The sequence below is a fragment of the Ictalurus furcatus genome, chromosome 26, assembly GCF_023375685.1.
Source record: "Ictalurus furcatus strain D&B chromosome 26, Billie_1.0, whole genome shotgun sequence".
Taxonomy (NCBI): domain Eukaryota; kingdom Metazoa; phylum Chordata; class Actinopteri; order Siluriformes; family Ictaluridae; genus Ictalurus; species Ictalurus furcatus.
Window position 1 is genome coordinate 8,599,723 of NC_071280.1, and position 27,296 is coordinate 8,627,018.

Below are 27,296 nucleotides of genomic sequence, written 5' to 3' on the forward strand. Positions count from 1 at the left end.
AAATATGCATCTTTTATGTCAGTATGTCAATTTTGGGCATATTTATTAAGCAGAGATAGGATCATATATATATATATATATATATATATATTTAATGATGCTTTTCTCTTTTGCTCACGCAATGAATCTATAGGTTAATCTGTTTAAAACCAAAAATAAAGCACTGAGAATTATATTATACTAGTATGCTGGACTTTTTAAAAACACATGGTGTGAAAGCCAGATAACTGAACTCTTTCACCTAAATCCTCTCCATATGTCTTCTTTCCCAGATAGCTGCTTGGCTCTCCCGGATTTTGCTAATGCCATTCCCTCTTCGCTCCACCTAAAAAGGATGGAAAGCCTGGAGTCGGAGCTGACGTGCCCGATCTGCCTGGAGCTGTTTGAGGACCCCCTGCTGCTGCCCTGTGCCCACAGTCTGTGTTTCAACTGTGCTCGCCGCATCCTGGTCTCGCATTGCACTTCAGGTGAGCCAGTCGACGCCATCTGCGCCTTCCAGTGCCCCACGTGCCGTTATGCCATCTCACTGAGCCCACAGCGTGGCCTGGACGCACTCAAGCGCAACGTCACCCTCCAAAATATCATCGATCGTGTCCAAAGGGCTTCCACTTCTGCCACTCTTCTTCTGTCCTCCAGCGGGCACAGTTCACCAGGTGACAGCCCTCTAGGTGCCATGACGACTGCCACTGCACCCTCCTCACCCACTGAGCTGGTGCAGTGCCAGTTTTGTGAGCAGGAACCACCACAGTGTGCTGTGAAGACCTGCGTAACATGTGAGGTGTCTTACTGCGAGGAATGCCTGCGCGCCACCCACCCCAACAAGAAACCATTCACTGGACATCGCCTCATTGAACCTTTGCCTGACTCGCACCTCAGAGGTCTGCAGTGTCTTGAACATGAGGAGGAGAAAGTGAACATGTACTGTGTCACGGATGAGCAGCTCATCTGCTCCCTCTGCAAGCTGGTGGGACGCCACCGTGACCACCAGGTGGCAGCGCTACATGAGCGCTACGAGAAACTGAAGGTATGTTGGACAACTTATTCTGGATGACTTTGTATGAGCTGATTGTTCAATTGAAATTCACATTTTAAATTCATATTTGAATTGAAATTGACACAATGATGACAAGGGTAGTGTTGATCTCTCACAGCTCCAGGGTCCTTGGTTTGATCCTGAGCTTGGATTACTGTCTGTGCTGAGTTTCTCTGCTTGTTCTCCTGACATCTGTGTGGGTTTTGTCTGGGTTCGCCAGTTTCCTCCCACCTCTTGAATACAGGCTTAGGCAAGATAAATTGCCCCTAGGAAGTGTGTATGGTTCCCTGAGAAGGACTACCGATCCATCCATGGTGTATTCTAGCCACATGCCCAGTGTTCCCAGAATAGGTTTTGGATCCATTGCAAATGAATGAATGAATGAATGAATGAATCCAGATTTAATCATAATTTTTTATTATTCAATCAGAGGCATGAACATGTTTCACAGGATTGTTTAATGAATAAAAGCTTAAAGTCTGCCACATTCATTTAGCTGAGCGTGTTGATTTCGTGCATATAACTAAGATGTATTATTCAGTAATTTGCAGATTAACCAACAGCCAACTTGTACTGTCCCTTCATCACAGTAAATACAATGCTGTTGTTTGTAGTGACTCTTTTTTTTTTTTTTTTTTTTTTAATCTCATTCAGTTTTTTACATCTGCCATTTGTTAGAATAAGGACTCTTTTGTTAGACAGTGCTGTGATGTAGCCTCAGTTTCCTGAATGACACAGACAGGTCATGGAGTTTATGTTTTATGGCTTGTTCCTGAAATGATGAAGAAAAATAAAAGCAGTCGTGAAAGCAGAATGACTCTGAAAAGAACATTTTCCCATATTATAAGAACTAACAGCTGAAAACGTTTTGGGATTCTTTCTAAATCGTTAATCATAACTCGACCATTTAAAATAATAAAGATGTTATATTGGAGTCAATTAATCATTAGGCATGATAATTCATATTAGTCAAAATAGTGAGATATAAATTACACAAGTACCAATGCACAAGGGTACTAAAGTTTAATATTAAAATGACCAACTTCCCAGACTCTAAAAACAAAGCTAACTAAGCTAACATTAATGTTAATACAGAGATCTTGCTGTTTTCCGTGTTCCTAAAGAGGAATACGTCTGCTGTTATAATAACTGTCCTTAGTTACTTTACATTAATGTAGTTAAATGATTAATGAGAATATCAAGTACTAAAGCTACTGCTAGCCTAACTATAGAATGTAAAGAGAAAAATATAGGGCCAAGACGGTCCTGTGATTAGAAAATGATTAACTTTTATAAGCCAAATTGTATAACCATACAGTTAATGTAATTAATTAAGCGTAATTTAGTTTATTAAATATATGGGAAATATTCTAATAACGTTCAGTTATTATTTGGACAATGCAAACCTTAAAAGATAGAGTTGTTCGCTAATTTTCCAAAACTATAATTCCCTAATTAAGGTCCTCACCTGGTTCATTCCCCCAAAAACAGGAGCATATAGGACACTTGTTGGGGCTTGTGCTCAGACCAGCCATCTGGCCTTTTGTTTCTCAGAGATTACCCTCTTATCTTCTCTGACCTCAAAACACTCATTATGAGTATAACTATGGTTCTGTGATTAAGTGGAAGACCGCCAAGAGCTGGAAATCTTGTTGTGTTTGTGCTTTGACCGAGAATTGAGTAGAAAAAAAAAAAAAGGTGTCACCCTGAGATGTATAATGTATAATGCGTCTATATAATTCTATGTTCCTTTTTGCACCATACTGCCAGAGGCTATGCTGAAAGCATCAGTGTAAGGTGAATACCTCTGCAGTCACATGGAATCAGGAGCAGCCAGTGCATCAGAGCAGCCAGTAAGCAAATGTAGAGCACACTGAAAATAGGTGATCCTCATTAAAAACAAGAAAACGTACAGGGTGACCAATACAAGGCTGTTGCACAGATCTCAGAAACATAGAAGCACTGCCCAAGCATGACAAGACAGATACAAAAGGATATACCTCTTTTTAAAAGAGAAACACAGAAGACAAAACAGTGTCCAGTAAAGTGGTTCTTGGAGCACTTTTGTCTTTGTCCTGATATGAGAGACCAAAGGAAGCACTTGGCCCATAAATGAAAAATAAAGGAAAGTGTGTTCTTTAAATCAAAACCAGTCATGGATCCTTACATGTGTCCTGCATAACATTTGAATTGGCCAGGAATGTTAGAATTCATTTGAACACCAGAACCTGTGACTTTTTTTTTTTTTTTCACCTTAGAGTATTTTGAAAATGGGACTTTGAGGGTTAAACGGTTTCATAGTCTTGTGACCACTGCAAACCTGTTTGGGATATGGACTACTCACACTCAAGTGCGATGGGACAGTTGTGGAGCTTAAGCTGCTAACAGTTCAGTGGTGGCTCAGTGGTGAAGGCTTTGGGCTACTGATCAGAAGGCTGTGAGTTTAAATCCTGTTGGTCTTTTAATCCTTCCGTCTCTTTCGTTGGGCCTTATTTGCTAGCCAAATGAGTAAATGTAAAATGTTCCTGTTTCTGCTCATCTGCAGTAGTAGAGGCAGTACCCTGGGGCATGCATGCGTCATGCCACGTGTGACATGTGCATGCAGTGGAGTCCCACAACTCCTGCAGAAGAAGATGAAAACTGAGTTTTCTGGTGACAAGACTTGGGGTCATATTCTGAGAACATGAAATTTAAGTAACAAAATGAAACTCTGAGACTGAAAGCATCCATCCAGGGCCTCTTGGCCCAGAGATCTGGCCAGATACTAGAAACAGATGCCTGTTATAATGACATACCTCTGGCCGAGTGGATCGGGGAAAAAACAAACATGACAATACTAATGGTTGCCTCACTTTGGTTGGCAGTGACAGTCATAGCTTGGAACACAAGATCAGTAAGGTCTGGCATTAATGGGTCTAACGATACTCCAAGGCAGGTGTGCAATGTCAGTGTGTGCCAGTGTTAGCCACATAATTCAGGGCTGCTGCCGTCTTGTATAATGGTGACAGCAGCTCATCTGTGAGTCCCATATGGCAGTGATTTTTTATTTTTTTGCCTTCATGTCACCCAAACTGTTATATGTTGCTCACTAATAGGCTTTCCTCACTCATGGAAAATGCTCTTTGCCATGGTTTCAGTGATAAAGCCAAAGTAGTGCAATATGTGATCTGTTTAGTTTTTTTCTTAACTGATGGGTGTTTATTTAACACTCAATAAACCAGTTTAAATTTCAACAGCTAATATTTGCAAGCAAATGAATCGACTACATGGAAACAATAGATGCATTAGACTTTACATGGTGATTTATACAGTTTGCTTAACTGTAGAGTCTGTTCAAGGTTGTTAATGCACTAATCAGCTGCACCAGATAAAACCCAACATGAAATGGTTACGTTTCATAATAAGAGGTGGGGAAAACAGTTCCACCTGCCTCACCTCACCACACTGCTTCTTATTTGCATCAATTCTGCTCAACTTTTATTTTTCTGGCAAGCACAAGAACTCCTACTTAGCTTGACCTGATGTTATTATAACTCCTGACTGTGTAAGTCACCAAGACTCATTGCGAATGAATGACTTCCTGCTACTTTGTCGCATTATGTGACTGCCTGTGGCAACATGGGACGGCGAACAACAAAAACATTGGGTCAAATAATTCATCATTGCCAAACACAGATGTTTGTCATGATTGTTATTTTCAGTATATATGTATTTGGTTGCCAAATATTTAGTGCATACCTAATATGAATTATTCATATTCCATTATAACCTACAGTATATTATATATAGTATATTATTATATTTAGTCACATTACTTTCTGTTCCATGTAAGCTTTGTCATGGTAAAAATATGAGTCATCAGCTTTATAAGAATTTAAAATTTAATGGCAGAATTTCAACAAAATTAGGCAAAAATATGTCTGACCTTCACCCACTAAAACTATAAATCAACTAGTTTATTGAAGCAGATTAAACAGTCTTGATAAATCCCATAGTAGACACCTTGCCATTATACCTTAAAAGAAAAGTACTATGACTGGCTGAAAAAGCACAATTACATGAAGGTGTCATTTTTACATATTTTAAGCAGCAAATGAATCAATACACAAATGAATCAATACACAATATACAAACACTCCCTACACACTTGTCCTTGTCGTGTTGAGATTTTATTACAATGACGCTTGGAAGGGAGGAAACCAAAAGGAAGTGGCCAAAAATAGAATGGCCTCTTCTTGGTGATCTCATGCTTTAGGTCACAGATTAATCCATTGTGACTTTAAATTTGTTATTTTATTTAATTTTATACGTGTATTCAAATATCTGCTGTCATGTTGCCATTTGTCATCATCACAAAATAAATAAATAAATAAATAAATAAATAAATAAATAAATGTCTCTTATTTTAATGTTTTGTGTTAGACTGAGATGTGCATAAGGCAGATAAAGCAAAGTAGTTCGCTGGAAATACTGGAAAATTAGGAGAGAAGCACAGCTCTCTTTTCCTCACCATCTGGCCCAGCTCCATAAAACGTCAAGGATAAAGGCTTCCTTCCTAAAATACAGACACATGCAAACACAAATTGAAAATGTCCATAATTTCAGGCAGTTTCCGATCCTGCTCTTGTGTAATCATCAGCGTGAGCAGATTTTTCCAGGCATCAACAAGGCGACAATTTGTTAGCAATTTGAGGTTTTCATATGCTTTGTTCTGCAGCTTTATGGCTTTGCAAACTGCATTTTGATAGATTTGTGGGTTTTTTTAATCTGTCTAAACAAATCCAATCCTATTTCCCTGTATTATCACACATGATTTTGGCCACCTCTCCCTCTGAGATGTATGTAGCTAGCATGGGTGCTGACAATTGCTGCTTTTCTCAAACATAATCAACATGTTTGTCTCAGACAAAGACAGCTGGGTAGTATTAGGACCGCACATACAGAATGTAGAGCACCACACGGCATTCATTTTCACAAGAAACTGAAGTGGATAGGCACAGTCAGGAATGAGAGATCCAACCCACTGCCCTTTCGAAACAAACAAAAATGGACCACATACGGTGTTAAAAGGAATAAAAACAGAAATTGAATGAGGGACTGAGCGAAACACGCAATTTGAGCTAATGGCAGCTCTTATGTCCTTTATTCGCCACACAGAGACATGACAATAAGATAAAATGAATTCAGTTCGAGGTTGAACTCAATTAGGCGTTTGAAAAACCTGCTTTAAATCAGGTAGATGACTGCTAGAAGGATTCAAGCGTACTGATTTAATTAGAAGAATTGTTCTAAAAAAAAAAAGTAAATGATTATATCTTTATTTCACTGTGAATAACATCATTTTAGAGGCAGACCTGTGAGAACTGGTTATTTATTTACCGTGGATGTATTCTGGCTGTACTGTACATTTATCTTTCATTTTTTGTGTATTTGTGTCTTTCTTTAGCACCGTGGGATTTCATTGTTAATTAGTATGGGTGGTAGTGGTAATAGTAGTGATCATGAGGGTCCTACAAGTGAATCTCAGACACTTGTATTCTTATGGTCTAACGTGAGTGTGTAATGATCATTTTCCATTGTTCTCTGGTTTTATTGCTTAGTTTCCTACTTCTTTGTTCCATATTTCTCTGTTCCTTTGTGTTTTAGGTCATTTCAGGTTTGGACCTCTGTCTATCCACTTTAATTAATATTATGGATTTGTCTTGGTTTACTCTGTCTGGCTGATTTGATCCATGGGATTATGATCATAGTGCTTGAATAATTATAATGAAAAGGGTCCCTTTTGTTACACACCATTCTTTTGCAATTTTAATTCCCTGTGATATTTCTCCTCCTGACAGATATACAGTTGCAATCAAAATGATTTAACCCCCACTGCATCAGGGCTATTGTCAAAATTTACAGACTTTCAGCTGTTTGCAGTGAACAAATCAAACAAAAGCAATTGAAATAGTTCAACACAATGAATGCTTCAAGTTGTTTTCCCAAATTCAACTGAAAATGCAACTTATAATGACGTCTCCAGTTTCAAAATTATTCAAAGCCTTTATGGCAAGCATCTTTAGTACGTAGTAGAGCTCCTTTTGCTGTTATGACCTGCTGCAAATGAGATGCAGAGCTTCTGGCAGCGTTCCTGAGGAATCTTAGCCCATTCCTCATGAGCAATGGCCTCCAGTTCAGTAATATTCTTGGGTTTGTGTGCTGCAACCGCCTTTTCCAAATCCCACCAGAGATTTTCTATGGGGTTTAAGTCAGGTGACTGTGATGGCCCTGTAGAATCTTCCAGGACTTCTTCTGCAACCAAGCCTCGGTGGAATTTGAGGTATGCTTGGGATCATTGTCCTGTTGGAAGGTCCAGTGACGGCCAAGCTTCAGCTTCCTCACAGACGGCATGACATTTTCTCCTGGGATTTCCGGATACTTCAATTAATCCATCTCAGCTTCCACACGCTGCAGGTTTCCAGTGCCAGAGGATGCAAAGCAGCCCCAGAGCATCACCGAGCCACCACCATGCTTGACTGTGGACAGAGTGTTCTTTCTTCATTCTTCTTCCTCCAGACATACCGCTGTTCCACCGTGCTGTAAAATTCCTGTTTTGTTTCATCACTTCACAGAACAGAATCCCAAAACTTCTGTGGCTTATTTATATGATTTTGAACTAACTATTCTTGTGCTTTTGGGTCAGTAGCAGTGTACGTCTTGGAGTTCTGGCATGGAAAACTTCTGTGTTTAGTACGCACCTTACTGTGCTCACTGAAACCTCAGTGTCTGTTACCACCAAGTCTTGCTGCAGGTCTTTTGCAGTCACTCGAGGGTTTTTCACAACCTGCCTTCTCAGAAATCTGCTTGCACACGTTGATAGCTTCCTTTTTCTGCCCCATCCAGGTATTTCATGCATTTTCTACCCCTAGCAAGTTCAGGTATTTCATGTGTTCCAGCTCAAGCACACCTGGTGCAACTAATGAAGCCCTTGATTAGTTGCATCAGCTGTGCATAAGACAACACCTGTTTTGCATATTTGTGCTGTTGTGAGGGATTCTATTCAGGGGGTTGAATAATTTTGAGACTGGAGAAATCATTATAAGCTGCATATTCAGTTGAATTTGGGGAAACCATTTGAAACATTCATTGTGTTGAACTATTTCAATTTTCTTTGTTCGATTGGTTCATTACAAACAGCTGAAAGTCTGTAAATTTTGACAATAAACCTCATTTGCAATGGGGGAATCATTTTGATTGCAACTGTATAACAATATTTGACATCAAAAGCATATCTATAAGATTTGCATTAAACAACAGTAAGATGCCATGGAAGAAAGGCTTGTTCCTGGGCAAAGATATCTTACATAAGAGGCACTGCACATGATAGGTGGACACAATGTCAGATGTGGGTTATTTAATCTGAATTTCACAGTTGAGTGGGTCAGGTTATTTTTTTATTTACTCAGTCTCCTTCCCTCTTGCGGTCATTCCAGTCACTACTTAAAACTGTAGACAAGCATTCACGATGAGGAGATCTTGGGCAGAAAGAGAGTATCTGGAGGTCAGTGAGTTTTGCCAGATTTCAGGGATTACCTATGCTCAGCACATATACATCTAAGAAAATATACTGTGTTCTTTTTTTGTTGTTGTTTTTACAGCAAACATTGGACTCCAACCTCAGCAATTTGATCAAGAGGAGCAATGAGTTGGAATCACTAATGGGGAAGCTGATTCAGACCTGTCAGCATGTGGAGGTGAGTCTCATCTTTTGGTCTATATTTTTCTTATTTATTTTATTTTAATCTGCTGATAGTATTCATGTCAATTTTATTATCGTTCTGCGTATGGCACAATGAAAGGAGTTAGTGAGCCCATCCAGTGTTACATTACACAAGCACATTAAATGTGTAGGGGGAGGTGGAGGACCATAATGTGGTAGTGCAAGTGTGTATAGAGTATAGAGTGTTTGTGTGGTGCAAAGCTTTAAATCTGGTCATGTCAAATGTCCAAAAAGTACTTATCTCCTGTTAGGTGATGGCATATTAACACTTATATTTCAGTCTTTGTGTGAAACAACACAAGCTACATAGAATTAAGAGGCCTGGAATTATATGCATTATATAATGACTGAAAGAAAAAATGGTTTGACCACTGGCATTTTTTCTCCCCTTTTTTTCCCCTCAAGTAGACAAATACTTCTGTAAGTCACTCTGGATGCTGAATGCCATTCATTTAAACTGAAAAGAATTGGCATAGCAATAACATCCCTAGCTGAGAGTATGTCTTTACTGAAGACGTTTTCATTAAACAATTTCATCATTAAAACAAGCTGGAGATGCCTTTGTGTGTTGCATGTAAGCCCAAATCACATTGAACATGTTTAATGTGTCTACTATAAAGAACCTTGTTATGCGCACAATTGTCTCTTATAACGATGGAATATTACGACCAGAAAATTTAGAAATGAATAACTATAGATCTGAGTGAGTATAGTTTGACACACCAAGCAAATAATTTTAACAATAAATGATAAAGTTTTATTCAGATCAAAACTGGATATTTGACTAGATTTCATTTGTCATATATCAGTTTCCATAGCACACTATTTCAGGAGAAATATTATCTCATTGCTATTAGCCTGTTTGATAAATACAGTTAAAGGGCTTAATAAGTGTTCTACATATACAGTACATGGGAATTAGTAAGTAGTCTGATTTGCGAAAAAGGTGCCACACGTTTGAACTATTAATATTTGCGAAAAAGGTGCCACACGTTTGAACTATTAATATTTGCGAAAAAGGTGCCACACGTTTGAACTATTAATATTTGCGAAAAAGGTGCCACACGTTTGAACTATTAATATAATATCTCACTTATGTGTATTTGTGAATGCTTTGCTATAAATATGAAAGTGGTTGGTAGAGCAAATATATTGAATATTAGTTTGACAGACATCTCTAAATACTGATAACAGTAATTTTCAACACAAAGTGAAATGACATTAAGTCAAAATCCACCTCTGAACTAAATTAACATCATGTTGGACCATGTTTGTCTAAAATTCAATTCAATTCAATTCAATTTTATTTGTATAGCGCTTTTTACAATAGACATTGTCTCAAAGCAGCTTTACAGAAATATCAACATGGTATACAGATATTAAAGGTGCGAATTTATCCCAACTGAGCAAGCCACTGAGTGGCGACGGTGGCAAGGAAAAACTCCCTAAGATGTTTTAAGAGGAAGAAACCTTGAGAGGAACCCGACTCAGAAGGGAACCCATCCTCATCTGGGTAACAACAGATAGTGTGAAAAAGTTCATTATGGATTTATATGAAGTCTGTATGGCCTTAGGAGCAGCCGTAGTCCCAGCAGTCTGGAATTAGAGAAGATTTGAGCTCCATCCAGAGGCAGAAAGGATCTGGATCTCTAGTATCTCCATAAATTCATGTGGGGCTCGGCGAAAGGAGAGAGGGAGAAAAAAGATTATTATGACTGCGAAGTAGTAGAACAGAATCTAGTCAGGGTAGGCTTGAGTAAACAAATACGTTTTAAGCCTAGACTTAAACACTGAGACTGTGTCTGAGTCCCGAACACTAATAGGAAGACTGTTCCATAACTGTGGGGCTCTATAAGAGAAAGCTCTTCCCCCTGCTGTAGCCTTCACTATTCGAGGTACCGTCAAATAGCCTGCATCTTTTGATCTAAGTAGGCGTGGCGGATTATATAAAACCAAAAGGTCGCTTAGATATTGTGGCGCGAGACCATTTAGTGCTTTATAGGTTAATAAAAGTATTTTATAGTTAATGCGAGATTTTACTGGGAGCCAATGCAGTATTGATAATATCGGTGTGATATGGTCGTACCTTCTAGTTCTAGTTAGGACTCTAGCAGCTGCATTCTGGACTAACTGGAGCTTATTTATATTCCTACTGGAACATCCAGACAGTAAGGCATTACAGTAATCTAATCTAGAGGTGACGAATGCATGAACTAGTATTTCCGCATCATGTAGTGACAATATGTTTCTTATTTTAGAAATATTTCTGAGATGAAAGAAGGCTATCCTAGTAAAAGCGCTTCCTGAAACACTTTACAATTAAAACAATCATGTGCTTCAAATCCCCACAATGCCACAGGCATCAGTGCCTGCCTTTGGCCATGCTATTTAAGTGGAATGGCATACTCTCTTTCCCCTGTCAATCACAGCGACACTGACCAATTACAGGCATGTGTGAGCTCATGTATGTGGAAGAGGGTAGATAGCGCTTTCCTCCGAGTGTCTTACACTGCCCTGTGATACTGGACGAGAAGCAGTTTAAAAAGATGAGCTTGGCTGGCTTCACATGTCTCAGAGGAAGCACGTTTTAGACTTCACTATCCTGGGTTGGTAGTTGGTAAAATGAGTAATGGGGGGGGGGGGGCGGGGGGGGGGGGGGGGTTGAAGCCTTTCAAGATGGCATGGTGTTGCAGAGTGAAGCCATTTTTGCTTTGCCTCTATGCATCTTATTTCTTATTAAGTGCTACTTACTGCTGCTGTATCATAGACCCAAGATAATAATCACTCAAATTTGGCCAACAGACCAGGAAGTGCTTAAATTTTTATGAGAAGAAATATCACATAGACAGGAGATGTGCATTTAGATGATGGCTTTAAATATTTTACAATAAAAAGCAACCTACCACTTTCTATGGCTTTCTGGCTGCCTTTCGAAGTGGCCTTTTGTCAAGCCGCATCTCCTCGGGGTTAAACAAATCACTTCTGGCTCTGTCGAGCACCATTTCATCACATTAACCACACTAAGGCTTAGTGATGACCTACATCTCTCTCTCTCTCGTCGACTCGCGCTCATTGTATTGAGCTTTTTCCTATACATGTAAGTGTGTGTGTCTTAAAAAAAGGAAAGTCAATCTTGCTATAAAATCAAAATAGATGGCTTGGGTCTATGGGATAAGCAAACAGTTAAAAAGGAACTAGGGATGAATTAATGAGTACAGTGTACAAATAGATAGATTTATATAGTCCTATAAAACAGTACTTTATAATTCCTTTCAAAACAGATTATCACAGTATTTCAGTTTTTATTTAATAAACCATTTTACTCCCCTCTGGAGTCGTATAAAGGTTTTGGTTCTCATTAGTAACCACTAGACAAAGTTTCTGTGAAAGACGCAAGGGGAAATAAATGAACACAACTCAGCAAAAACACACTCTAAGGTGAAACAGTTGATGGTAGTGTTCAAAGGTCAAGGAGCTTAATTAGCGTGTTGAAAGAACTGAGCCATGACTGAATAAGCTCTTTTACATAGTAAAAAAAAAAAACAGACCCAGAGAGAAGCTATTACACCTCATTGCTCTCAACCTTTAACAATCAAGTCTTTCATATCTCACCACATCATTTTTACACCACATGAAGACAAGCAGTGTATAAAAATAATAATAATAAAAAGACATTGCAGGTTTCACATGGTGTAGGTGTTCCCAGATGGGAAGTTTATCTAAAATTAATTAAACTTAAAACCTAAGAAATGCTTTTGTGTAAGGAAGCTCTGTTTATGAGAATGTCAGCTACTTAACTGAATTCAACTACATTTTATTTTATTATATGTAAATTTGAATACGCATACTGGGAACTTCTATGCTTCTTCTCTCAAACTATTTTCTCATCTTAGAAGAAAAAACTATACAGAAGTATACACTATAGCTTTGTTTATTTCCTTCTCTTGAAAAAAAACAATGTATTGTTTTGTACTATTTTATTATAACTAGTATTATGTAGTATTATATTGTAACTATATAATATACTGCCTAACTAACTAGTAATATACTGCATATTGATATGTATTTCTCTCAAGAGAGGTCACCAAAGACAAAAAACAAACAAACAACAACAACAAAAAAAAACAACGTGCCCCATTATATCTGATTCCACCTGTTTAGTGAATAAAAAGAAAACCTTACCATTATTCTATTCTTCAAAACATCATAACAGCTTCAAACAGGAAAATACTCTTCACCCACTTACTCTATGGTACCCTATCAATACTTTACTCAGAAAGACTGATTTCTTAGAGCTTTTAGAGCTTTTATTTTCCCCTCATCATTATTATTATTATGTACTTGCAAGTATAGATAACTAAAAGAATTATTCTGAGTCGTGTATATTGTGTAAGTGACATTTTTGGCTGAGTAGTGGCATGTTTTGCCCAAAATACATTTCTGGGTGTGTGTTTTTATTAGATGAACGCATCACGACAGGAAGGAAAGCTGATGGAAGAATGCGACATCTTGATCAGCTTAATTCAGGAGAGGAGACAGATTATTGGTGCCAAAATCAAAGAGGGCAAGGTAAGTTAACCTCATGACTTACTGGAAATCTCTCTGTAGATGAAATGTTATTTAGTACGTAAAACATCCTACATTTCAGTAAACTTGCCCACATGTGGTATTACAGAATACTGCTGACTTCACTTCCAGAGTCCAGATAATCATAGACATTCGCTTAATTCAAAACACTATACATCACAATTTATTTATATTACTGTATTACATTAGAGTTACAACATACTGTAATAAAATAGTCTTACTATTGCAGATACGTCTTTTTTTTTTTGGAATCCAATGAAATTTCTCTCACTCATTATAATTCCTACAGATATTTCATGCCATTATTTGGTCTCATGGTGATTACTTGTCTAAAGTAACACTTTCTGTCTGTAGGCGGTTCGACTGCGTAAACTAGCACAACAAATTGCCAATTGCAAGCAGTGCATCGAGCGATCTTCTGCTCTCATAACTCAAGCAGACCAGATGCTGAAAGAAACCGACCATGCTCGCTTCCTCCAGACTGCCAAGAGCATCTCAGAGCGGTGAGCAAAGAAACCTTAAAATTTCAAGACAGATTTTTAAAACGAACAGTATATCAACAAAAAAGACACCACCATTCAGACATGATATGCAAATATTAAAGATAAATAATACCAGGTACAATGATCCTTCTGCTATTTCAGAGTCTCGATGGCTACAGCGTCATCTCAGGTCCTGATACCCGAGATTAATCTGACGGACACATTTGACACTTTCGCGCTGGATTTTACCAGAGAGAAAAAGATGCTTGAAAGTCTTGATTACCTAACAGGTAATTGTTTAATTACAGCATGAACGCTTGCATATACATGCACTTGGCAGGAATGTTGAAGAAGTGCAATGCAGACATTGGTCAAGAGCTTCAGTTAATATTTATATCAAATGGGGCAAAATGTGATCTTGGTGACGCTGACCGTGGCAGTTGTTGGAGCCCGACTGGCTAGTTTGAATATTTCAGAAATTGCTAATCTCCTGGGATTTAGACTTTATACAGATTGCTGTGGGAGAAAAAACATCCAACAAGCACAAGTTATGTAGCTGGAAATGGCTTGTTGATGAGAGATGTCAGAGGAAAATGGCTGGATTTTTTCAAGCTAAGAGAAAGGCTATAGCAACTCAAATAACGACTTTTTACAACCACAAAATGCATAACATGCCAAACCTTGAGGTGAGTGGGCTACAAAAACAGAGTACCGCATCAAAGTCCTGTCAGCCAAGATCTGGAATCTGAGGTTCACCTTTGAAGATTGAAGATTGAAGATTTGAAGGTCACCTGGACTTTTTTTTCCAACATTCAACTGTCCAGTTTCACTAATCAAACCATCCCAACTGGCACCATCAACCATGCCATGGTCAGAGTCACTGAGATCAGATTTCCCCCCCCATTCTGATGTTTGATGTGAACATGATCTGAAGCTCTTGACCTGTAGCTGCATGATTTTATGCATTGCACTACTGCCACATGATTGGCTGATTGGATATCTGCATGAATGTCCAACTGTACAGCTGTTATACTTTCATATACTCATATTTTAAATTGGGGAAAATAGTAGAAATTAAGAAAACCCTTCAGTGAGTAGTGCCCAACTTTTCATGGCATACAACTGAAAAGTTTGCCTCTTTTAAAGGTTGCCATTTGAACTTCAGAGCAACAACACTGTGGAAAACTAAAAGTTCATCATCTTTAAATAAGGCAAACTGTTCCCAAGCGCTCAGAAATACTCAGATCATTTACATTACATCAATATACAGCTCCAATTTTCTAAATCGTCAAAATGACTGTCTTGGTCATTCTAGTGTTTTGGGCCAGCTGATTAAACTTGCAACGTAAAGGCTGCCACTTTAGATTTTAAGAAGTCAGGAGGTGGGAAAAGGGGTTTAGTTTAGATCTAAAAGTTTAGTCATCTACTGTTCCCAGAATACAGCGTAATGCACAAGGACTACAACGCACCTCCATCACAGACACTCTCACATTTACAATCACCCAAATACTGATTGCACTCAGCTGGACTCTATTACACGTGCACACTATATAAGCACCATCACTGCACTCTCAAGTATACACTCTGTGTTGTTTTCACCAGTGTTTACCGAGCCTTATTAATATTGATTGCTAATTTGGTTCCTGAGCTTGTTTCTGGTTTTCTCACCTTGTTGTTTGTTATTCAACTGACCTTTGCCTGAACCTTGACTCTATTTTTGGATTACGGTAGACCTGTCTACCTGCTCTTGCATCCTCTCCTGCTCTCCTGACAATAACAAATCATCAAATGTGGAACAAAGCGAATTAGCACGGATTTCATTTGAACTTCAGTTGAACTCTTGAAAGCGTGACTGATAGAAAACAGTAGGGTGAGCTGTGCTCTGTTCTTTTTGGAATAAATAACTAAAATGTCTGAATGCAATAACTAGGGCTGCAACTAATTATTCTTTTGATAATCGATTAATCTGATGATTATTCGTAAAATAATAATAATAATAATAATAATTTTTATTATCTTCAATTAATCGATTAGTTTGGATTAAAGGGCCAATTTTTATTTTCGGTATTTTTTTTTCGGTATTTTTTTTTTTTAATTAAAGGCTATGAAAAAGGTATTAAATGTATCTATGTGGGCTGTGCTATACATTGTGCAAAGTTTTTTTTTTTTTTTAATATTAACATTATATTTTGAAAGCAAAAAAAACAAAAAAAAAACAACCTGATAGTCCACAAGCATTAATGTAGAAGTTAAATCACTATATTAAAAATGTTAAAAGAAAAACAAAAGCACAAACTAAGTATTAGCTGGTAAGAGGTTTAATATTCTGCAGTAACACACATTCACTCATTTAAACACAGTAACATGTTCCTTTATTCTGTAAATGTATGACACTTCTTACATTTATATCCAATTACGTGTTCTAACCCCATTACAGTTAATACTCTCAATTACTTTTGTTTCTAAATAGAGCATCAAACAACATATTTGATCAAAATGAATAGTTCAGTCAGAGTTATCGCGCTTCCTTTCTATCGCGTGCCGTTTGATGGACTCGCATGCGTGGACTCGCACTCATTCAGTGTGCTTTAACAGAGACTCACTCGCTGTCAGGACGAGTCTTTATGCAAAATGGAAATACTGGTGTGAATTTCTAACATTTACAGATAAGCATGTAAAGGTAAAAATGTCATTTCTGTGCTGAAGAAAACACGTCCGGAACACATTAAACAGCACATGTGTCTGTCGCAGCATCTGACACGACAAGCCACGTTAATACACTCATGAGTTGTTTGAAGCGTTTAATATAAAACATTCTCATGTTTTGGACGACCTAGATCGTGCACGTTTCCCACAGCAGCAGCTCACTCTGTGACCGCCGCTGTTTCTCAGATGCATTAATTTCTGACTGTTGGCATATCCAATTTAATCTTAGTAAGGATGCAACTATGTAGCATTATTGAAGTACCATATATGGCACAGAATGAACTTAACAATGCCAACAAGAAAGCAGTAAAAGATGGCGGTAGCTTAAATGTTAAAACTGCAGGAGTTTTTTGTTTACTCTAAAAGTAAAAGCATGATAAAATGTAGTTTACACAAGGCAGCATATTGATGATGCACAAACATTTGAAAGACAATCACCTCAAAGCTCCTGCTCGAGAAGTAACACCGATTGTACAATTTGACGATGCTATATAATCAAAGCTGCTTGATAAAGTTGCAATAGCTCAGTGAAAGTGAAATACTAGCTTAATAGTTTAATGAGGACTAAATTTAGCATGCTTTTAATGGTAAGGCGTGAAGGCTACTGATTTAGCACCATTTGGATAAAGGGATAATGAAACAAAAACAATAAAATGTGAAAATTTTCTAATTTGTTATTATTTAATATTGATTTCAGTTTCAATAATTGGAACAAAAATAATCAATATATTAGTTGGTTATGCAAAAAAATAGTAATAATTGTTTGCGTCCCTAATTAGACAGTCCCTCCATGGTTTTGCGATTGTAGAAATTAATGCAAAAATGAAGGAAACTGCAATATCCACAAGAGCTTTTTCATAATTACTGCAGATTTTCTGCAGATTTGGGCCAAGAAGCGTCATGTCACATCATCACAACATGCATTCAGCCAAAGCCATCTTCGATTCACGTGTTGAACATGAGTACAGCTAAAAGGTCTCATTTACCAACAAACATCACTGCAAAAGACAGTTTAATGCAACTGCAATTTCGCCAATTCATGTAGTTTTCGGTAAAAAAAAAAACTGAAAAAAAAAACCTCTGCAGATTGCATAGCAAATTTTGAAAAAAGACGCAGCAAAATCAAGCATTTCTGACCGCAACAATCACAAAAAAATCCATGAAATCCTGTATGGACTGATTAGATGACTCTAGTCATGATGTAAAATTATACACTCATAATTTACACCACACTCAGATGAGATGAGGATGCTCCAATCTTTTGCTCTTCTGTTATTTCAGTTATATTCAGTGTCTTGTTCAGACTCATTAAGCCAGTCACAAAAAATCTCTACATATCGCATGCTTAAAAATCAGTAGCAGTAGTAATGATGTGCTACAGTAAAGTGAATGTGACAAGGAAGAGTGTAGCCCGGCTTTTAAGTCAAGTGAGTTGCAGTTCCCTCATAAAATACACACCATACTGCTTAAGAGCAATCAAAGGAGAGCAAGTGGAGAGCAAGTAGTGAGACTCAATTAAGGATCATCAGTCATCAGACACTCAAAGTCAATAAATGTCCAATGATTAAATGACACTTTTATGTGTAATGACAAGGTGCTCCAAGTTTATAGATTATTTTAGGTAAAACCCACGTAAATGCAGGTATAATGAACTGAATTCTGTCACTAGAAGTAAAATCACATTTTTGTTTAATACTTAAAATACGAATCATTTCAGCTTGTTACTGTCAAGTCAAAATAACCCAAATATCACCAGTGTGGCATAAACGACTTTCTTTCTTTTTTATTTTTCATAGAACAATGTGCATATGTCATCTTGTGTTGTTTCTCTCCATGTACAGTTGTAAAATGTGTCATAAAGCAAACTCCTCTTTGCTGTCGTTTTTATTTTCCTTCATTATTATTCCAGCGCCCAGTCCTCCAGGTATCCGAGAAGAGCTCTGCACAGCGTCCTATGACACCATAACTGTGCACTGGACATCTGATGATGAGTTCTCTGTAGTTTCTTATGAGCTTCAGTACACCATCTTTACTGGCCAGTCAAATATTGTCAGTAAGTAAGACATGAAATTCTTGAAATATATATATATATAAGCACTATAACTAAAGAGTATGGCATCATAATGCAACGTGGCTTTCCATACAATGTAGGCAGCTGATCCCAATATCAATAACAGTGCCATTAATACCAAGTACCTTTTTAATTAGGCCTACCTATTTTGACTAATTAAATTTAATAGACTTTTGCAACCTCTCATATGAACTATATTTTTTAAGATCAAAAACATGTAAAGGCAAGAAAGAAATTTAAGAACTCACAAATAATTGCATCTTCATGACTTCGTGGTTCATCATCATTTCTTTTTTCAATATATATTCAATATATATATATATATATATATATATATATATATATATTTTTTTTTTTTTTTTTTGCAAGTTTCCACCATGAGTTTGACACTTGGTCTAGACTTGGTCCACTTAGTGAGCATTAGGTTATGTAAGACGAACAGTGAAACATATCTCACTTTCCTATCCAGGTCTCTGCAACTCTGCTGACAGCTGGATGATTGTGCCCAATATCAAGCAGAACCACTACACCGTTCATGGCCTGCAGAGTGGCACCAAGTACATCTTCATTGTCAAGGCCATTAATCAGGCAGGAAGTCGCAGCAGTGAGCCTGGGACACTCAAAACCAACAGTAAGACCATACACAGTGTCTTTTTGGTGTTAGAAATGACTTCAAAGAATCAATTTTGGAAGACAAGTAAATGTCCTGGGCTTGTGTTAGAACTGTGTTCAGACAGTTTACTTAAACTATATAAAGAAGGAATCCAGTAATCACTGTTATTCATAACATGAGTCAAAAAACACAGCCAGGTACGTAGAAGGGTAATCTACAGTATTTTCATGAAATGGGAAACTGGATAAAGAGTCATGAACTGGACGAGATGGAATTAACAAACAATCAAACAATAAAGTCTCACACAGAACACTTGCATACAAGGCACACAGAGGGTTTAAATGTACTAATGACGGGGAAAATGAGGAACACATGAGTATACTCCTGGACGTACCAAGACAAAGGAGAAAGGAAAATCAAGAGCACATGATGAGAGTTTGAGAGTAAACTTCATTTGAAGAATTTGTGAAAAGTTCTAAATAGTCAGGATGCCTTGAATTAAATCCAAATTCCCACACCACTGGAATTGAACCTAAACAATATTACTGCTTTACTTGTGCTAGTACATTACACACTAGCTTACAGTTTACAGTCCATGTTCTGTGTCTTTAACGTCCTACATATTTATTGTTTCGTATTTGTTTATTTATTGTTTTGCACTCGTCTCACGCTGTTGTGTATTGCACTTTATGTAGTCTTGCGTACTGCTCTGTATTGCACCATGGTCCTGAACAAACGTCATTTCGCTCCAATGTGTAGAAGCTATATAGAGGAATGACAATAAAAACCCACTTGACTTGAGATGAAATTTGGTTATGCGTACACCTTCCTCATGGAAGTGCATCAGAACAAAGGAATTATGTAACTGTTGCTTGGCGACAGAGGGTAATTTTTGCATGCATACATACTAACGATAGTGTTAAATCCCCAAACCATGACCATGAGCACTAGGTAACTTGGAGAGCACCTTCAAAAAGAAAAAAAAAAAAATGCCACTGAGTTACCAGGAGAGAGAAGGCAGGATTTACCAAGCAGATTTGGATCAGTGGATAAACGTTTTTGATTGATATTTGTACTACTGGTGCAGCCTTTTCACTGGCCCTCAGTAAAAAGAGGCCCTCAGGCTCAGAGCCTGGACTGGAGCAGATGGATAGATAAATGGGAGACAGATGAGATAAGTGGGAATTAATTAAAACATATATCTAAACTTCCAGATATTCTTTTGGTCACTATTGGCCAAGGTATGCCCAGGACTCACACCATCACTGGGCTCAGAATCATTGTCAATAACTGTCTATGCATATTGTCACTGCTGATGAAGTGTTATGGATTTCTAAGTGAAATGGACTGAACAACATCAGCACAAAAGAAGATAAAAATCTAGGGGCCATTTTACTCTATGTAATCACCAGGCACAACTGTCATTGATTCTGCATGAAAGCTAGAAAGAAATCAACCTTGCTTCTTCATACCACTCTGTATCACCATTGGTGGTGCTGTTGCGCTTAAAATACACCTTTAAAAATAGTTAAAAGCAAATAATCTTATGTAGATGGCAAGAATGAAACCTTATACTGGTGTATTTTTATCTTTGAAAGACAGGAGGCTTAGCCCTGCTAGCTCATTTATATCATCTGGTCCTGCTGCAGTCCCTTGTGATGTTTGCAAATTGTTCTCCACATTTGTGTGACTGCCTCAAGCTTTTTAGAAACCGCACAACATGCTTTAAATCCTTTAAATCATTTACACTTTCTGAGGTTAACAGTAAAGATATATTTGATATAGTTGGCATTTGACCATGGTCTGTTGGTGTAAACAAACACAGTTATTCCATTTCAGATGGCTCAGCTTGAAGAATTGAACACAGAACAGAACAGAACACAAAGTTCTTTTTTCTCATCTATCTTTCTGTAATATAAATATGTTTTTCATTATTTATTTATTTTTGATCATTAGATAGATTGATTTCATTTCTATTGGCTGCACGCCAGGGTGCGTTACAACCCTGCACCCTATCTATCACATCAACCTCTGCAATATATAAGATATCTTATTATAGGTTGTGTTGTTTATTCCCCAGGTCAGCCATTTAAGCTTGACCCAAAGTCAGCACACAGGAAGCTAAAATTGTCCCATGACAACCTGACGGTGGAGCGTGATGAGATATCCTCAAAGAAGAGCCACGGTCAGGAGCGCTTCAGCAGCCAAAGCAGCTATGGTGTCATAGGAAACGTGTACATCGACAGTGGCCGCCATTATTGGGAGGCACTAATTGGAGGGAGCACTTGGTTAGTCACATTTTTTTCAGTACTTAGTGATAGATGTCCTATTAACTCTTAACCTCAATCATCAAGATTGCAAGGTTTTTTGTAAATCTGCCTTGTGACAGTGTCTGTTCTTAAAAGTGCTATAGAGATAAAAACCTAAGAGAACCTAATAGAGCCTAATTTAGTTTATGAAAGTACACAAACAAAGCCAAAGAGCAGCTTTATGAGCAGGTTTGTTCAGAAGTAAAGTAAGAAAGATTTTATATTTTTAATGCTGGAATTGTGACATTAAAAGTTGTATGCCGTTAAATTAGGTAACCGTTTTGTTTACACTTTCACAAGTGTTTTGATCTTTGCTGAACTGCAATTTCACTTTTCACTAGTGAATAATAGTTGCTTTGTAAACTGAAGTGGAAATTATGTTGGATGTCTGTCAGACATAATACACAAGGCCAATGTGATAAATGTGTGCAATTATAGTGATTTATTTGAGTGATGACTTGTAGGCCAGGCCTGATATGTACAAATGCAACGCATGTGACATTGACCAAATTATTTTATGACGCGCAATTTAGAATAGATAAACAAACATAATCATATGAATGACTGAACCTTATTTTTCATGTCCCTTAGAGGTTCACGTTTCGAATTTAGATCAAGATGTTAGAACTAACTACAAATTGACCTTACAGAGCAAGCTGTTTATAGGAATAGCTGGCAGTTGAAGACTGGAAAAACTACAACTATTCTTGAATTATTCAGTTTCATTGAGCCCATGCTCACTGTTGCCTCAGATTCCTGTTCTTGATTGACAGAAGTGGAACCCACTCCAGTCTCCAACCTCATAGTTTAAATTAATTCATAAAATCGATTAGTTTTCTGCTCACCACAGATGTAAAGAGTGGTTATTTGAGTATATTGAGCAACAGTCCGGCCATTCTCTTCTGCCATTTCTCATCAACAAGGCATTTCTACCCACAGAACTGCCAGTTATTTTGTTTACTGCACCATTCTGTGTAAACTCTAGAGACTCTGTTGTGTTTGGAAATCCCAGGAGATCAGCAGGTTCTGAAACACTCAAACCAGCCCATCTTGCACCAAAAGCCCGGCAACAGTCAAAGTCACAGTGATGACATTTTCCCTCTTTTTTCTAATGTTTGATGTAAACATTAACTGAAGCTCTTGACCTGTATCTGTGCGTTTTTATGCATTGTGCTGCTGCCACATGATTGGCTGATTGGATAATTGCATGAATCTGCAGGTGTACAGGTTCTCCTATTAAAGTTCTGATTAAACTTTACATGCACAGCTGTAAACTGGGTGTAATACATGAAACATTTACTACTTCTACCTTTATATACATAATAAATAATTTTCATACTAAATGTTGCCATATGGGTATGAAGACAATAAAAAATGACCTGACTTCCCAAATGGACTTTTTTTTGTCTCAGGTATGCTGTGGGCATAGCCTATAAGTCAGCACCCAAGCACGAGTGGATTGGGAAGAACCCTTTGTCATGGGTGCTGTGCCGGTGCAACAATTCCTGGGTGGTGCGCCACAACAGCAAAGAGATGGCCATTGACCCCTCACCACACCTGAGACGAGTCGGTGTGCTCCTGGACTATGATGCCGGCTCGCTGGCTTTCTATGATGCCGTGAGCTCTCAGCACCTCCACACCTTCCATATCACCTTCACCCAGCCGGTTTGCCCTGTGTTTAATGTCTGGAACAAATGTCTTACAGTCCTAACAGGCCTCCCTATCCCAGATCATTTGGAAGGTGTAGAGGCTTTCAACTGAGGCTGTGGTGTTTCTTTCTAAATAAAATAGTGGACCTTGGGCTGCTTTGGTTTGCTTTCAGCTCTGGCCATGACCTTGTTGGCCACATCATATTTCCAGTTCATTAAGGTTTTTTAAAAGCATACACAGAAGGTTTTGACAGCAATTCCACCTTTATATGTAAAAAAGTAAAAGGTTTCATAACCCCTGAGCTCAAATGACAATTAATTTTTTTTTTTTTTTGCCTAAGTCAAGACCACAGTGCATTGATATCAGGTATTTTGGAGGAATTTTGCACATGTCTATATGGTATGTCTATATTTATGAAAAGAGGGATGATCACATTATAGTCAATTTAGTGCAATTATGTGATTAGGTTTCTTAGTGCAATCTCAATTGATATGCAGATGATGGACTATTTTTACTTTATAAAAAGGACATTTCAACAGTGCAGCAGGACTGATTACATGCATACATAAAACGTTTTCCATTTTAGGTCAAATGAATGCTTGCTTGTCTTTTGCCTAATTATGACTGTTGCGGTATACCTGTTTTTGAGCATATACAACTGTTTTATGTTCCTGAACACTTTAGCAGTAAATCAATGCACAATTGTATTTTAGATACACAATCTATGTTGTGTGCTCAAAAAAAAATTACACAATTTGTATTGTGTATTGTATTTGCATTTGAGGAAGGTTGCCTGTCATTTGTTTCTGTCAGACTTTTTTTTTTTTAATGTATCATTAGCAGTGGTGGCACTAAGTTCATTTACTGACCTAACATAGCTCATTAAATCAATATTAAAATCAAAAATGTATCTTCCTGCACAGATTCAACAGTTGTGTAGATTTCTACACGGACTAAAACACTTTCCGTTTAGAGTAAATTATTAATGTATATTAGTTTTATGTAAAAATTTTTGAAAGAACAGAAAATTTCAAGTCTATTTTGTGGTTTAAATATGTATGTACATATGATAATCTGGCAGTTCATAACCTTACATCTCTGTAGTGTATAGAAATTGTCGGTTTCTAGTTGCTGAGGGTAAACTGTTTGCAAAGAGTTGTTTTATACTCTTGTATCACAGCATTTTTGTAGCATGTTTTAAAAACAGTTAATGTATCAGCCACTTGTTGGTATCGTGTTTTCAGTTTTCTTTCACAAAAGCAAACCAAGGATTCTTTTAAAGAGGATTAATCTAACTACTGATTCACAGTGAAGCTGCCATTATCCACAGAAAATCCTTTTAGGCTAAAAAAAAAAAAAAAAAAAAAAAAAGGAAAGCACTTTCACACAAATGGAATATCATCATGGAATTCAAAACACTATGGGCTAGATAATTGCAGCTCAAGACACAACTTGATGTGGCCATAAAAATATGCTCACATTGCATATGAACGTAACATTCAACGCTGTAGCTCATCACGCGAGCCTGGAACAACCTACTAAGCATGAAAACACAATCTGCAGTGTAAATGCTGGTGCAAATGGTCAACCATAGAGCTGTTTACAAACTCTGGATTAAAGCTAATGTGCTCATAAATTAAGGTCTTATTAAATAAAGATTCACATTAAACAGTGTGGCAAACATTAAAATGGCTAATATGTCGATTTATTCTAAACTGATTTAAAGGAAAATATACCTTTGTGCAGAATAATACATCTGTACAATGTATATAAAAAGTCTACACACCCCTGTTAAAATGGCAGGTTTTGTGATGTAAAAAAAAAACAACAACCCCAAAATAAATCATGTCAGAACTTTTTCCACCTTCAGTGTGAAATTACAAGGTATAAAAATTAAGTGAAAAACTATCAAAATTTTAGGCAATAAAGGAAGAAAAAAAAACATAACCTAGTTACATAAGTGAATCATTCTTTAGAGGATTCAGAATGCAGCAGCATGCCTTGTTTTCCAGCCCAAAAGAACCCATGTCACACACCTCTACATCTCCATCCACTGGCTTCCTGTAGCCGCCTGCATCAAATTCAAGTCCTTGATGCTCATGTACAAGACCTTGTCTGGAACAGCACCCCCCTACCTCAACACTCTCCTTGAGGTTTATGTTCCTTACATACAACCTGCAACCAGTTAACGACCGACACCTTGTAGTGCCTATTCAGTGAGGCATGAGGTCCCTTTCCAGAACCTTCAAAATGACTGTCCCTTAGTAGTGGCCAACCTCTTCTGTGAACACTTAACTAACCCCTAACTTAGATATAATTTTTTTGTGAGAAAGGACTTCCTCTAGCCAGCCTACCCCATAGCCCAGACAGGTGAAGAATATGAGAGATTGTTCTCATATACAGAGAGTAATCAGTACTTGTCAGTTATTCCTGCAGCTCCTTTAATGTTGCTGTATGTCTCTTGGCAGCCTCCCTGGTACGTTTTTGTCTTGTCCTTTAACAAATGTTGGAGGGACATCCTGTTCTGTTCTTGTCACTGTGATGCTCCATTTTCTCTATTTGTTGATTATGGCCTTTATTGTGCTGCATGGTACAGGGTTTTTCCTACTATAGAAAGGCCTAGGCACAGCACCTAAGTGTTTTAAGCTTTAAGCTGAATTAAACTGAAAAAGCATTTAGGAAACATATCAAAATTAATGTAAAAAATGAATCCCATGAGCTGAGAAAAAAAACATGTGAAAAAAACAGATCTCAAATGTTAATCTAGCAACAGGAATGAGCTGCCAATCAACAATCATTGTCTTGAATGTTTGTGTGATTGGTGTGTGACAGATGCTCATCGTTAAGTTAATCAAACAGCTGATGGGTAGTTATCTGTACCGTCACCTTGGGATGGTAGTTACAGCCATCGACTTGGATAAGCAAGTTACAAGCCATTGATAAGGTAAGCCTCACCAAAGTATAAATGAAGTATGAACATTTTGGTTAGGGAGTCATTCTTGTGGCGGTTAACAATAGCAATAACAGATAGTGACAATATATAACTAATGTAGCCTATTTTACAACTAAAGAAATCACTAGCCTAGCTAACTTGCATAGATATTCATGTACTGAATTAAGTTATGTAAGGCCAACGAAGCTAGTTAGTTGATGTTACATAAAGATACCTCGACTGAATTAAAGTTAGTATCTAATGTGGCTTGGTAGCTAAACAAAGTTAGGCTGTGTTTGTCATGGCCCCCAGGAACACGATCCCCATCTGGCCTCGCCATCTTTGTTGATCCCCCCTCAGGCCTCACTGCGGTCGGTGCTGTGAGCCTCTCACACTGGTGGTGCTTTCAGCCTTAAGGGGGTGGGAGCTCTGTCATGGCCCCCAGGGAAAGTTCCATCTTTGGCTACTAGAGGGCACCCTAACTGCCGTTTCAGAATTTCTTCTTCTGTTGTCTCCCTACATTTTGCGTTTTAACCATTCTGTTTTCATTCTCCTGGTTGATTAGTGCTCTATTTAAGTTCCCTGGTTTTTCTCCTCGCATTGCATCAAGTCAGGTTGTGTTTGTGTTTGAGTGCTCACATTTGTTATTGTTCAGTTTATGCACTGTTTATTTTGTGTTTCTTATGGTTTCTTTCCTAGTTTTACTAAGTTTCTGATAGCCCCAGTACCTAGTGTGTTTATTCCTTGTGTTTGTTTGCCTGAGCCTGTTTCCCAGAACCTGTTCCCTGTGTCTGTCTTAAATAAAGTTCTGCATGTGCATCAGTCTCCCTGGACTCACTTCATGACAGCGTTCACACGTAACCCAGCTGACAAAAAAAGGTCCCCAGGATGTCCCCTAAAAGGCCTCTACGAATGTCCCCCGAACGTCCATGTGTAGGGTTCTCAGGACGTCTAGTGGCCATTCGGGGCACTTAGGGAACTTTTGCTGAAATTAACACATTCAGTAGTGTTATGATTTGATATCCTCTCATGTCCTTGGAATGTCCGTCAGCAAACGTTATAAACCGGACCAAATGCAGACCTAAGTGGACGTTCGCAAAGTCCGGGGGACGTCCCCTGTTTCCTAGGAATGTCGTTTCTGATGAAAACCG

General features: G+C 37.9%; 1 protein-coding gene across 3 annotated transcripts in view; it reads left to right on the forward strand.

Moving 5' to 3' along the window:
• Nucleotides 1–24,589, forward strand: part of mid1 (midline 1) — a 39,529-nt gene extending 14,940 nt beyond the window's left edge. For 2 of the 3 annotated variants that reach the window (XM_053615936.1, XM_053615935.1), the window contains exons 2-10: nt 273–1,024; nt 8,674–8,769; nt 13,257–13,364; nt 13,737–13,885; nt 14,027–14,154; nt 18,480–18,623; nt 19,111–19,272; nt 21,335–21,542; nt 22,976–24,589. In XM_053615936.1, coding sequence (XP_053471911.1) covers nt 335–1,024; nt 8,674–8,769; nt 13,257–13,364; nt 13,737–13,885; nt 14,027–14,154; nt 18,480–18,623; nt 19,111–19,272; nt 21,335–21,542; nt 22,976–23,324 — 2,034 coding nt within the window. In that variant the 5' untranslated portion in view covers nt 273–334 and the 3' untranslated portion in view covers nt 23,325–24,589. The remainder of the gene's footprint in view (nt 1–272; nt 1,025–8,673; nt 8,770–13,256; nt 13,365–13,736; nt 13,886–14,026; nt 14,155–18,479; nt 18,624–19,110; nt 19,273–21,334; nt 21,543–22,975) is intronic. The other variant, XM_053615937.1, reaches the window with a different exon arrangement.
• The last annotated feature ends 2,707 nt before the right edge of the window (nt 24,590–27,296 follow it).